The following is a 14,259-nucleotide window of genomic DNA, read 5'->3' on the forward strand; positions in this document are numbered from 1 at the left end:
TGAGGAACATTATGATTTAGATTTCTCTCTCTCTTCTAACTTGAAGATTCTTTTGTTTACTGGTAATTAAAAGAGTTTTCAGCATAAAATATGTCACTTGAAGGGAAAGTATACGGGATCATTTACTTTACTACAAAGCCTTAATGAGAAGAGTTAGCCTTTGATGTTTCTTTTTTTGATAATTAATTGTTTAATTCATTTGAAAGCTGGGATCACATGTTCACACTGACAGGAAATAGTAAAAATACTCAACTAAGGCCAGGCATGTTAATTATATAATTCTTTTCTTTTTTTTTTTTTAAACTAGATGACTTTGTGATCCCCTTGGACCCTCGGTGGAATATGCAAGCTTTGGACATCATTAGAAATTCACTAGACTTTGATCCACAATCAGACCAGGCTGAACAGCTCTTTGCTCTCTTGGAATCAGTTGCAAACAAGTAGGTGGCTCTAGACACTTTTTCTAGTGACCTTTTCCATTATGTGTCAGATACAGGTTACATAGGCTTTAATTTTATGAAACAAACATTAGGTGTTACACGTCATCGTATTCACTCAGCATTAGTGGTAGACAGTTGTGTTTCTGCCAATGGGTCCCAGTACCCTCTCTTTATTTTCTCATCCTCTCAGGTGTGTCAGCTTTAGTTTTCATCCTCAGATATGGCAGACAGGTGAGACTCCTGCAACTTAAGTAAACACACCTGTAAATAGCCTAATATATTTTCCCTCATTTTTTTATTTCATTTTTCTTTTTGCCAGGCAACATTTTGGTTCTGGTTTGTTTTTAACCAATAATTGGTCATTAGTGTAATATTTTTAAAATAAGTATATAATCAAAGTACAGTATGTATTACCTAAAGGTGTGCTAATAACGAACATGTGATTTTGATGGATTTGCATGACTACGAATGTCTCCTAGTACTCTAGGGACCACCCTACTTTATGCTCACTAATGCAGTGACAGCCGCTATATAGAGCTCAGGTTACGGTCAGATTATGGCAAAACAGTAGAGTGGGATCCAGTCGTCTTCCTCGTGCCAGTGTTTTCCAACCACATGTACTCTTTGCACTCTTCCTCTCCAGTCCAGAGTTTGCAGAGACAGAAGAGAAATGGGTTAGATGTAGGGATTGATGGTTCCAGGTCCCAAGTGTTACTTTACTGTGGTTATGGGTCAGTGAGAGGATTTTTACCTAGTGTGCTCACTGCCCGAGTTCAGTTGCAGTATTACTTGCTCCCACTCTACCTCCCCAAAACCAACTAGTTACTTCAAAAGACCTTCTATTAACCAGTAAGTAACTATATTTTGAATCTCATTGTAGGACAATTATTTATCTTGACCGGGAAAAGAGGATTTTCACTGAAGCAAATTTGCTATCTGTTGGTAGTAAAAAGTTAAGAAGCAGTGTTTTGAGGATGTCTTTTGAATTTCACAAAGGTAAAAAACGTTTTCCCTTTTGTAGTCTGGTTATGCTATTGCAAGCGCTAGGAGACATACTCAGCAGCTGCTGCTTTTAGATTCCCTTTGGTGGTTTGTTGACCTGATATGAAATATACTCAGTATTGATTTACCAAATGCTATGCCAAGTGCTCAGCTAAATGCTGTTGCTGCGTTCTCACAATAGCCCTCGAAAGCTAAGTAGGCTCCCATGTGTTAGAACCAGAGAAGTTCAAGGTCACATATTTAGCAAGTTGCAGAACTAGTAGTTCAAAAGCAGGTTGCTTGGCTCAGAGAATATCTGTCCAGGAGCATGTGGCTGTATGGGAGTCAGCAATTCTCTGTTCCTTACAGATTATAAATCAAAGACATGCCATTTAGGAAAAAAATCAAAACTATATGAAAGAATAAATGTCTTAAAAGCTAATTTTTGTCAGCATAACACAAACTAGAGTCATTTGAAAGGAAACCTAAATTAAGAAAATGCTGAACGAGAAGGGCCCAAGGGCAAGCCTGTGGGGTGTTTTCTCAGTGGACTGTGAACTGAGCATTGTAAGCCAAATAAACGTTCCTCTCAGTCCTGATATTTTATCTGAGCAGTACATGCCTAAGACACCATCCACATTCATGTGCTCTGGTCCAGTGTTTTCTGTTTGGTTAATTTTTTAAAATTATGTATATGTACATGCATTTACACATGCGTAGGTTTTGCTTGCGTACATGTATATGTATCACATGCATTCCTAATGCTCTTGGCTGTCAGAAGACAGCATCAGTTCCCTTGGTATCAACTGCCATGTGGCTGCTATGTCTTTTGGGAAAAAAAAAACCAAGAAAAAAAAAACACGTGCTCTTTACTGCTGAGCCATCTCTCCAGCCCCAGTTTTTTGTATTTAAATACAGGTATAAAATATGTAACTTTGCTTTATAGCTTGCATTTTCCACTAGGACATTATTAACATCCATAGGTATTACACCTTATCTGCAAAATTTTATAATACATACAAAATATGCTTTTGATTTTGAACTTTCAAATAAACCTTTATACTAGAGATGAAAATAAAAACTAGATTATAGTTTATTTTGAAAATGATTTAAAGATTAACTCTAATGGAATGTAATTGTTTTATTTGTGTCTACTTTAAGATCCAGAAAGCTATCATAGCCCACCCCATGAAATTGTGGCCAATCTTGCTGCTTTTTTTGAGTTTATTGATGGCCTAATCCTGCTCTGGGTACAGTCTCCCCAAGGGGTGGTTCCTGACACCCACGTCAATAAGGTGAGGCAATGCTTTGACCTTCAGTGTTTTTAGAGTACAGTTCGACGTGCATATGCTTGTAAAACCAATACAGCAGTAAGATACTTACTCATCCCTAAAAGTTTGTGTCCTTTTGTGTTTCTTTCCTCTCCTTACCCCATCTGTAATCATGTAGCCATTGAACCTAAATGTACATTATAGATCTCTGATCTGATTAGTTAATTTAGAGATGTTTTTTAGTTACTGTTCTATTACTGTGACAGATAGGATGACCAAAGCAACTTAAAAGATAGCATTTAATTGGGGATTGCTTACAGTTTCAGAGGATTGGTCCATGAATATCATAGTGGAAAGCATGGCAGCAGGCAGCCAGGCATGGCAGTGCAGCAGTAGTTGAAAGTTTACATCTTAGCCATTAAGTAGGAGGCAGAAAGCAAATGAGACTGAGCCTGGCTTAAGTGTTTGAAACCTCAAAGCCCACCCCTAGTTCCTCCAACAAGGCTACACCTACTCCCTCCTAAATAGTCCCCCAACTGGAGACCAAACATTCAAATATATGTGCCTATGGGACCATTCTCATTAGAACCAACACAACTTACAGCCATGTATTAGTACTTTGTTCATTTTTATGGCTAAGTAATACTCTTCTAGCAATGTTCTACAATTTATCCCTTTGCCTCAGTGTGCCTTTGAGTTTTACAATTATATGCTAATTTACCCAAAGTTTCTTATATATCATTTTTACATATGGGTTAAATAACATTTTAATTCCAGTTTATTCTTGTAAATCTAGTAAAACTTTTTAGCCATAGAACCCCTTTCCCATAAAGGTTATCAAAAACCACAGAAAGGTTTTTTTTTTTGTTTGTATGGTTGTATTCTGTCAGTATTAAGGACCATTTAGGAACTGATGTATAGAATGTCAAATACAGTCTGTTAACATGAATGATAAAGTTTTCTAGGTTGAAATTGGTGAGAAGAGCTTTAGTAACTAGTAACTACTCTTAATAGCTTCAAAGACAAAGGCTGGGTCTCATGTCTCCTCCTGCTGTTAGTCTTGTGCAGTTGGCCTCTTAACAGCTCAGGAGGTTGGAAAGGGAATACTAGTACTTACAACAGGAATGTTCTGGTGGCTCTTCATAACCCTGACAGGGGTTTGGATAAACTGTGAACCACCTTTACTTTGTCTGCCTAGAAGTATTCCAGTTTAGCTTTATACTAATGTTAGGCTCTCTCGGTTTTACTTCAGGTAAAACTGGTAGTGGATTGTCTTTGGTTTTTGAGATAAGGTCTCACTTTGTAGCCCAGGCTAGCCTTGAACTCATTCACAATCCTCCTGCTCTCCCAAGTGCTGAGGTTACTGATTTGCAACACCATGCCCAACATGTTGTATGTCTTTTACAAACAATAGTCATGGTTTATTTTGTTTTAAGATCTTAGGTTCTGTGCAGTGGCGGGACCGGTTTTGGACTGTGGCTGATGCAGTGACAGTAGATGCTTCAGGTCTGGCTTTGCTTGCTCTCCACTGGCACTGGGTTTCCAAACATTTGATCCATCAGATCCCCCAACTCATGAATCATGAAGACAAGTAAGACCCTATTTCAAGCAGTGATGCTAAAAGATAAGAGAATTTTGAATTGAAAACCATATCCTCTTGCTTGGTGTACTTCTTTGGCTTTCCTAAATACATTAAAGTACAAAAGTGTAGACTTCTCTTTAGTACTCAGCATTTCCTCCCCTTTTTTTGAAGATACTATAAAGAGGTGCAGATGGTCTCCGAGCACATCCACAATTGTCTGGGCAGCCCTGCTGGCAGCTTTGCTGGTGTGAAGAAGCTGCAGGCGTTCCTGGGACGACCATTCCCTTTTAAGGTATGCCTAGAAACATGTGATCATGTTTCCCCTAAACCTGAAAACTCAAGTGGACTTGCTTTTGCTCCAAAGCTAACCATTTATTTCATAAGAAAGTGCTACCTTATATTCACTTGAGGCTGGGTCGAGCTTTATTACCTTAAAGTCTACCAAAGCAACTGGAGTATACAAACTGTGTGTCTAGGCTACTGAAACAAACTGTCCTTCACCTCTTGAGTCGGCTCTCTTTGGTTTTATTTTAGGACAAGCTGGTAGTGGACTGTTTTTTACAGCTGCAAGCCCTTAACAGAACCCTTGCTGTCGGAGAACAGCTGCCTGTCTTTGGGGAGTGTGGGTGGCAAGAAGACGTTAATCGTCTCCAAGTGGTTGCTTCTGAATGGAATTTGAAGAAAAGTCTCCTACAGGCCTGGGGATTGATCCTCAGAGCCAACATTCTGGAAGACGTCAATTTAGGTAATATTTTCTGGTAATTGATTTGCTGAGTGTCTTCTCTGTTGCTCATAAAGTTTGCCTGTTGGACTCAACTTCAAAAGTATCAGTCAGATACAACATTAGATGTGTAGAAGTTAATATGATTGGACTTGGGGAAACTCGAAACTTGGGTTGAACAGCCAGCTGTTGAACTTGGGTTGATAGCACGTACAGCCATGCTGCCAGATGTTGGGAATCTAGATAGACCTTGGACTTAGACTATGTTATTCTAATACATGTCTTTCTGATTGGAATTGAAGATGAATTGAAGAATCTTGTGAACACTCAGTGTTCAGAACTAACAACCAGAGGACTTTCACGTGGCTTTCTGGAGAAGGCTCATGAAGCTTCTTCCCCATCCCAACCAGACCTCGGCTCTTTAGTCCACCTCACCAGGCGTGTTCAGCTGTGGCCTGCGACTGAGTACCTGGCTATGCTGTGGCAGTATAGACTGACAGCTGATTTTATAGCACAGGCTTGTCTGAGAAGGTATACACTTTTTTTTCCTGTTACTCTCTTGAGAGGGACAGATTCTCTTTTTGTATTATCTTGTGGGTTATTATCTTGTTGTATTATTTTGTGTTGAGTAGTGATTGCTGAGGCTCAGGGAAGTTCTTGCCATTTTGGTAAGACAAATCTTTTCCTTGGATTGCTTTGGAGTTTATGGAGTCCGTGAGGTGTTTCCCAGGACTGTAGGCTGTGTGTTCCACCTTCTCTCTAAAGGTAGTTCTTCAGTAGTTGTTGACGGTTCACACTCAATCCTCTCCCTGTTTATTTTTGGAATAGGCCAAGCAAACATCAGCAGATGGATGAGGAGATACGTCATCACATCACATTTTGTCTTAAGCACACACCAATTGCACCTCAGAAGCTTTGGAATCTTTGGTCTGTACTGCATATTCAGAAGGTAAAAAACCAAAATCAAGAGAGAAATAAGCCTCCTTCTGTCTTGGTTATCTCTCTGTCTTAGATTTCTGCTGGACATTGTACTTTCAGAGTTCCACATTGTGAACTTGAATTTTCAACTTCTGCAGTTTGGTTTCCAATAAATGATATAAAAGTATTGACTGCTTAAAAATTCCCATTTGGCTAAAAAATCATGTTTTCTTTACTCCAATGTTTAATTTGAATTATGGTAAAATGTGGTTAATATAATTCCTTTAGAACAACCTTCAATTTTTTTTGAGGGATCATGTTTTATGTATTTCCCTTGCTGATTTCACAGTTGTGTGTTATTTTCCTTTCTACACAAGTTTATAAAACATCTCATCTTAGTTTATAAAACTAAACACCCTACATAACTTCACCAAGATAATTGAGAGGTGTTGAAAATAGGAAGTTTAGGATTAGTCACTTTAACTACTATTGAGTATTGTTGGGTATTGTGGTAGGCAGGCAGGCAGGCTTGATAACTTTGCTTCATGGAAGCTTTCTCAAATATTCCTTTACCTAACTCTTAATCTCTAGTTGTCGGCTCAAGAAGTTTCTTGTTTATGGTCGGAGTTATTTACCTCTACATTTGGGTCTTCCTGGAGCAGTCCAGTTACCACAAATCCAGAGTGTTGGCTGACATGGAGTCCTCTGCCTAATGCACAGCCACAGGAAGTGCCCAGGTCCCGTTGGGACTCCACACTGAAGGTTTGTTGGCTAAAAATCATACAAATACCTGTTCTTTCTGTGTACCAGTTGGCTTACATAGGTGATTGTGATACATTGTTTTCTGGGGAGAGTATTAAGCATACTGTCCAAATCATGAATGACTTGTGTAATTCTGAGTTTAAGTCACAAAAGTTTTGCTGTGTACATGCCTGAAGTCTCAGAAGTCAGGAAACCAAAGCAAGAGAATGGTACGTTCAAAACTAGCCTGCCTGTGAAACAAATTTCATAAGATACCAAAGTCTCTAATTCATTCCTAATCATAAAATAGTCAAAACTACAAAGAAGTGTATATATATAATGCATCCTTGCATTTACTTACATATCTAAGAACTCTTTCTTTATTCATAAATATGGCATGAAAATTTATCCAGCTTACTCTTCCTTTTATTTCAGCATTGTAGAGTTTATTTATGTATTTTCTTTTTTACTTTTTTGGTTTTTGAAGATAGGGTTTCACTATATAACCTTGCCTGGCCTGGAGGTCACTGTGCAGACTCTGAGCTCTCTCTCCAGCCCTATTTGTCTGGGCATTACTATTAGTAAGTTATTAGAATTAGTATTTTAACCCTTAATCAGAAGAGCCACTTGTTAAAAAATAAATACACACATAAAATTAAGATACATATGGTGTATATATTTGTTTAATAGTTCCTAAAGCAGAGTGTCCTGCTTTCTACTTTTTTAAGTATGCAGGGAATTAGTGATGACAGAAATCCTGAAGTCCATGATTAGTTTTAACTTCTTTTCCATTGCTGCGAGGAAATACCTTTACAGAAGCAAAACAAAAGAAGAAAATTTTCTTTTAGCTGCCCATAATCAAGATGGCTCATTAACACAGTTAATGCAGTTTCCCACAGGCATTCCCACAGGCTATTCTCCCAGGTCATTCTAGATTCTCTTTAGTTGACAGTTGACATTGAACAGAACTGACATTATTCTAGCACAGAAAGGTCTGAGATTCAATCTGTGTGAGGACTTATTTTCTATATGCTTACTGTGTAGGTATTACCAACATGTCTAATTGCTAGTACTTGATTATAACTTATATCTTCTTTGATAATGCTTACAAAGATTATATTTTTTCAAGTGTTATTTACACCCCACCCACCATGGTGCTGGGAATCAAACTCAAGGCCTTGTATGTGCTGGGTACCCTTAGTCACACCTCTAGCCCTTAGCCAATCATTTCATTCTCCTGACTTTAAGTCTTGTTTGTTTTCTTCTTTGTACTTTTTATTCAAAACAAATATCCCCCCCCCCCATATAGTATGTTCTGATCATGATTTCCCCTCCCTCATCTCATACCAGGTCCTCCCACCCTTCAAACTCCATGCCTTCTTTCTATTTAGAAAAGAAACAAACAGTGGGCTGGAGGTATGGCTCAGCAGATAAGAGCACTGACTGCTCTCCCAGGGTTCCTGAGTTCACTTCCCAGCAACTACATGGTGGCTTACAGTCATCTGTAATGGAATCTGATACCTTCTTCTAGTGTGTCTGAAGAGAGCAGCAGTGTGCTTGCATACATAAAATAAAAAAATTTTTTTTTTAAGAAAAATATTCCAAGAACAAGGAAAAAAGAACAAACAAACCAGAATAAAACAAACAGGAAAAGAAACAAAAACAAAGAAAAAGCATGAGAAACTCACACATACACAGACACATGATGAGACTTCATTTTCCAATTAGAAAACATGAGATTGTTGAATACAATTTTTGTTATTGGCGATCTTTTTATGGATACGAGTAGTAATGGTTTCCCAGTATGACTGGAAGTGTGTTTCTAATCTTCTGTGGTCTATAAGGTTTGTTTTGTGACACTCAGTTTTATGATTTCAGATATTCCAATTTCTTCTAGTTTTCTGTGTTTTGTATTAAACTCTTAAAAATTCTTTTAGCAGTTGTAGGGTAAAAATAATTTTCCCATATTTTCTCCTGTGTCTTCATTTTATATTTACATTAATTTTATCTGTATATTTTTATTTATTTGCTTATTTATTTACTTTGTATGTATATGTTTGTATGAGTTTACATATACCATATGAGGAGGTCAGAGAGCATCTGGATGCTGCCTGTTATGGATGCTAGGAACTGCTGGGCCATCTCTCCAGCCCCCTTATTGGTATATCTTGTTTTCTGTGGTAGGAAAGCAGTTTTTTTCCTCATGGTCTACAAATGATGGATCCTGTCCATTCTTGCTTGAAGTGCCATCTTTTTATACACCTTATTTCTATAGATGTTCACAGAACTATTTTTATGTGTTCAGTATTTTTGTTGTAACTGGGGCCACTTCATACTATTTATAAAACCTCTCTCCAAGTTTCTAATGATAAACCTTATGGATTCTCAAGAGTTATGTGGCATGTACTGTTGTTTTCTATTGTGCATTGACCACCTGACCCTTGCTATGTGTAATTATCTTTGTGTCTTACATTGACAGTCCAAGGAAGACAGCTTGACAGTTTTGTGCTTCCCTCTCATCGTCTCCTTTCTCTTCTGTCTGCTTTCATCTCTGAATTAGTTGGTTCTCTTGTTGCTCAGGGCCCTGGCAGCCTCTGCAGAGCTGTGTTCTCCAAGTGCTGCTTTGGTGTGCTAACAAACAGCAGCAGAGCAAGCTCCTGGGATGTGAGTGGCCTGCCCCTCCTGTCTTCCTCACATGTCACTCTGGGAGAGTGGGTTGAGAGAGCCCAGCAGCTCCAGGACATCAGTTCATTGCTGTGGACCAACATGGCTGTGCCTTCAGTAGCTGAATTCAGGTATTTCTCGCCCTAGTATAGTCTAATGCTGTTGTCTGCCATCATGTGTAGCAAGGGCTCATTCGGAACTTCCTTCTAAGTCACAAATACCTGATTCTGATGAGTGAAAGTAAGAGTAGCATTTTTATAGATCAGCTTGCTTAGCAATCCATAACAGGCTGCTGTGAGTTTGATTCCTGTATTTTAAGAATATTTGAGCCAACGGGTAATACATAGAAAATCATGCAAGATTACATGAAAAATTCACCTCAACAGTTTATGATTATTATTTCCTGAATTGATAGTATGTATTCAGGGAGGTTTTTTGATTCACTGTGCCTCTGTAAGTGCTGTGTCATGTCCCCACAGACACACAGATTCTCGGCTCCAGGGGCTGGTCCTGTGCCGGTACCTGCTAGGTCTCACGGAGCTTCTTCCTGCGCCTCAGCGGCAGGAGTACATGCAGAACTGTGAACATCTGCTGCTTGGGAACAGTCAGGCCTTCCACCATGTGGACCAAACTCTGGGGAATATAGGTGGTCAAGAGGCACTTCCCAAAGAACTACTCTGTCTCCTGCTCACCTCTTTGCACTACTTTATTGGTGAAGGGGAGAGTAAGCAGAACCTTCCTGAAGCAGCCCGTCGTGGGAGGCTCTGGGTGAGCCTTGGCTTACTCCAGATTCAGACCTGGCTTCCTTGGGCCCACTTTGACCCTGCAGTGAAGAAGGCATATAAGCTCAAATACGCCCAAGAGGAGGTAAGAGGCGGGTGTAGAGCCCTAGCTCCTTCTCTGGCTGGCTGAGTTTGCATATAGTTTACTCCTTTGTTCCCTGTAAGGCTACTTAGGGGCTGGGAGGTCTTGTGAGTCTTGTTTTGGGGGCATGTTTTGTTTGGTTATTTTATTTGTTTATTTTAGACATGATATCTCTGTGTGTCCCAGAACTCGCCTTGTAGACCAGGATAGCCTCGAACTCACAGAGATGATTGCCTCTGCCTCCTGAGTACTGTATTGAATGGGAGCATCACCACACCCAGCCTCTCATGAGTCTTATAAGGACTACATTTTCCTCTAAGATTTCTGACTCTATTTAACAGGGAGAAAGTAGGCATTGACAGAGAAATAGAGGAATTGTGACCCAAGACCCTAGAGATTGTGAATATAATTCAGATAATATGGGACTCTCTGCTTTGAACCTCCATAGCTGATACAGGGTGAAGGCTACACTGCTGTTTGTAGACACTTAAGAATTTAGTGGCATGAGGAAAACAGTTTCTTTTGGCTGACAGCTCTGAAGTGAGTGGTTCAAGTGTTTGCGTCATTCAGCTTCATTCAGATGGATATCTTAGTGCTCTACCGATACTCAAAACATTGTCTTCATGTGCGTGATCATGGCTCTTACCACAGAAGACCTTTTATTCCTTTTTTTCCAATAGTTACACCAGCTGCAATGTGAGCTGAAGACCCGGAACCTGTTGTCCCACCTACAAACTGGAAGAGACCTGGAAGACGACATAATTACCAGCCACTCTCATCCACACATCAAGTAAAGCAGCAAAGTTTGTGTTGAGGGGCGGGTAACTGACTCCTTGTTTTTAGAAAAGACAGTATGAGATTGACTGTTGTACTATAATTATGTTAGTGTGGTAGTGATGCATATCTCAGAGAACAACATGGCCAGTAACAGCCCAGATCCTTCATTGTGGTCACAAAACATGTATATTCAAAAAGAAGAAAAAGACACAGGAGGCTGGACTAAAGAGACGGCTTAGTGATTTTGTTTTCAATGTGTACTGCTCTGGCAGAGGACCTAATTTGGATTCACTTCACTCATATTGAGAGCCTCATAGCCAGCTGTAGTTCCAGGATATCTTGATGCCTCAGGTCTCTGGTCTCAACAGGAACCCTCACTTTAATCACAGCACTTGGGAGTCAGAGGCAGGTGGATCTCTGTGTTTTAGGCCAGCATGAGAATGAGTCTAGAATGAGTTCCAAGACAGCCAAGGGTGTGATAAGCTGCTTTTAAAGTACGTATCAAGCAAGTGTGGTAATCCATGAATGCTCTAAAGATATTGCCATTTTTGTTATCATTGCCAGTGTTGCCCCTACCGGTTTCCTTAGCAGATAATTTTTTTTCATTCTCTTTTCTGGATTCACTGCTTTTTTAACAGCATTTGTATGTTGTGTTAATTTGCCTTCAGGTTACTTCCCCAAAGGATCAGTCAGCTGGAGAATTTAGTCCACAGCCTGTCAAAAAAACAGGCCTTCAGACCCCACCTTCCCAGTTATGAGACCTTGGTGCAAGAGATCCACCACTACGTCACAAGCATCGCCAAGGTCACTGCTGTTCAGGACCTGCTTGTGCGGCTTCTTCAGGCCCTCCATGCAGACGGACCAAAGTCTGCTCAAGTGCTCCAGAACCTTCTAAAGGAGGAGGCCTCTTGGCAGCAGTCACATCACCAGTTTAGGAAGCGACTAGTAGAAGAGTATGCCTTGTATCCCGACATTGTGACCCCGTTAGAGGCATCCATCTTGCAGCTGCAGCATGGCATGAGGCTAGTGACATCTGAAGTCCATGCCTCTCTCCACAGTAATGTGGTCTGTGCAGAGAATCTGGGGGCCCTGGCCATGGCTGTGCTAGCTTTCCCGTCTGTGGGCCCCAGCTTCCCTACCTACTATGCTCATGCAGATGCTTTATGCTCAGTGAACTCTTTGGAAGTTCTGCATGGTATTGGGAAGCTGATTGTCAAGCGTGCGACAAGAAAGGAAGAAGGCAAGAGCCAGCCGCAACCTTACCCTACCCGGGAGCAGTTACTGATGAATGCTCTCCTTTACCTGCGCTCCCATGTGCTGTGCAAAGGGGAGCTAGACCAGAGGGCCCTTCTGCTCTTCAGACATCTGTGTCAAGTAAGCCAGTCCCTGAGAGGTCTGCCTGCCCTCTGTCCTGAGGGAGCTGCAGTGGTAGAGCGTGGTTGGGAAAATGGTATTCACTTGTCTGATGCTGTCTCTTCTTTCCTTTGACTACAAAGTGTGTAGGGTGGGGTATGCTCTTTTGTTGCTGTTTGGTTGTTTTTGAGACAGGGTCTTACTATATCTCTGGCTGTCCTAGCACTCATTATGTAACTTAGGCCAGCCTCAAATTTATGACACTTATCCTGACTTACCATCTTAAATACTGAGATTACAGGTGTGTGCTAGCATAGCATTCATGGCCAGGTCCCCTCAATCTTTTAAAAGATTAACTAGGCCTTCCTTTGTGGTGCATATTACAAGCATTTTTTCTTTTGAAATTATATGCCTCAGGTTTGCTGATTTTTTTTTTTCATTTGTAGGAACAGCTTGCTAAAACTTAATATTCTAGCATTAGTGACTCAGTACTCAGAAATAAAAAGAATATGATGGTCAGGGTGAATTCTGGGCTGCCCATGGAGCTTGATTGCCTTCAGATTGCTAGAGCTATAAGACTCACAGCAAGACACTAATGAGTTCATCTGCTTAATTTCAAACTTAATAGCATTTGGTGGTCATTCCTGCTCACTGTATTATTTATTCATCATGTATTTTGTTGCTAATTTTCTACTATATGTTCATGCTATTAAGTAACTTAACATATTTAAGGGTTTTTTTTGTTTTGTTTTGGGTTTTTTTTTTTTTACTATTTTGAAGGGGAAAACAATGTGTATCTCATAGTAAGTAGTCTTACATCTTTGGGTAACCTAGAGACCAGGATTATAGGACAAAGATTAAACTATGTTGGAAGTATAACTTAGTGGGCAGAGTGCTGACCCAGCACACCATAGGACCTGAGTTTGATTCTTTAGCACCTCCTAAACCTGAATGCTTACGTACAGGCATATCATCCCAGTAGGGTGATTATTCCAGACTTCAGCCAGTTCCTGACTTACCTGGCTATATGAGACCTTGTCTCAGATCCCGTTAAGTTTTTACTCTATGTTTAAAACATTAATAAACTGCAGATATGGCTTAACTGTTCTTTAGAAGACCTTGGTTTGGTTCCCATACCCACATGGCCTCTCTCAATGCCTGTAATTCTGGTTCCAGGGGATTCAGTGTCCTCTCTTGGCCTCCCAAGGGCACAAGGCATGCACATGGTACAGTTACATGACTACAGGCAAAGCACTCAACACATCAAAACTGAATCTTTTAAAAATTTAAAATGTTTAAACCTACTTCTTAGACATTTAACTTAAATATGTTTCTTTAATGATAAATGCTGCTTCTTCAACTCTTAAAAATACATGGTGGCATTGGGCAGTGGTGGCACATGCCTTTCTTTAATCCCAGCACTTGATAGACCAGCCTGGTCTACAGAGAGAGTTTCAGGATAGCCAGGGCTACAAAGAGAGACTCTGACTCGGGAAAAAAAACAAAATAAAAATAGTTGGTGGCAATTGTTAATTCCAGCACTAACAAAGAAGAGGTAGGAAGATCAGGAGAAATTCAAGTCCAATTGCAGCTACATGCGGAGTTTGAGGATAGCCTGAGATATATGAGACTTTTTTAAAATAAAAGAAAAGAGGATGTTAGAAAGATGGTTCAGAGACTGAGAGCACTGGTTGCTCTATCAAAGAATCTGAGTTTAATTGCCAGCACCTATGTGGTGGCTTACAGCCATTCTTAACTCTAGTTCCAGGGATCCTTCTCCCTCTTTTGGGCTTGTTGAGTACTGTACACCCAGTGCACAGGCATGCAGGCAAGCAGGCAAAAACAAACAAACATAAATACATGTTTGATTAAATTTTAATTTAAAAATACTTAAACCAAACAATAACGAAAAGCCACACTTGATACTATGTTAGTGTCCTTCATTTA

At 40.0% G+C, this 14,259-nt stretch overlaps 1 protein-coding gene across 1 annotated transcript in view; it reads left to right on the forward strand.

Annotated features, from left to right (window-relative positions):
• The window catches only part of Mdn1 (midasin AAA ATPase 1), a 120,310-nt gene that overhangs the window by 69,055 nt on the left and 36,996 nt on the right, over positions 1-14,259 (forward strand). The window contains exons 51-63 of the mRNA XM_028779868.1: positions 308-440; positions 1,321-1,436; positions 2,583-2,716; positions 4,129-4,283; positions 4,446-4,566; positions 4,809-5,019; positions 5,298-5,526; positions 5,824-5,944; positions 6,505-6,675; positions 9,235-9,449; positions 9,798-10,185; positions 10,863-10,972; positions 11,628-12,333. Coding sequence (XP_028635701.1) covers positions 308-440; positions 1,321-1,436; positions 2,583-2,716; positions 4,129-4,283; positions 4,446-4,566; positions 4,809-5,019; positions 5,298-5,526; positions 5,824-5,944; positions 6,505-6,675; positions 9,235-9,449; positions 9,798-10,185; positions 10,863-10,972; positions 11,628-12,333 — 2,810 coding nt within the window. The remainder of the gene's footprint in view (positions 1-307; positions 441-1,320; positions 1,437-2,582; positions 2,717-4,128; positions 4,284-4,445; positions 4,567-4,808; positions 5,020-5,297; positions 5,527-5,823; positions 5,945-6,504; positions 6,676-9,234; positions 9,450-9,797; positions 10,186-10,862; positions 10,973-11,627; positions 12,334-14,259) is intronic.

This window comes from Grammomys surdaster, unplaced genomic scaffold (assembly GCF_004785775.1).
Source record: "Grammomys surdaster isolate TR1022 unplaced genomic scaffold, NIH_TR_1.0 97, whole genome shotgun sequence".
Classification (NCBI taxonomy): domain Eukaryota; kingdom Metazoa; phylum Chordata; class Mammalia; order Rodentia; family Muridae; genus Grammomys; species Grammomys surdaster.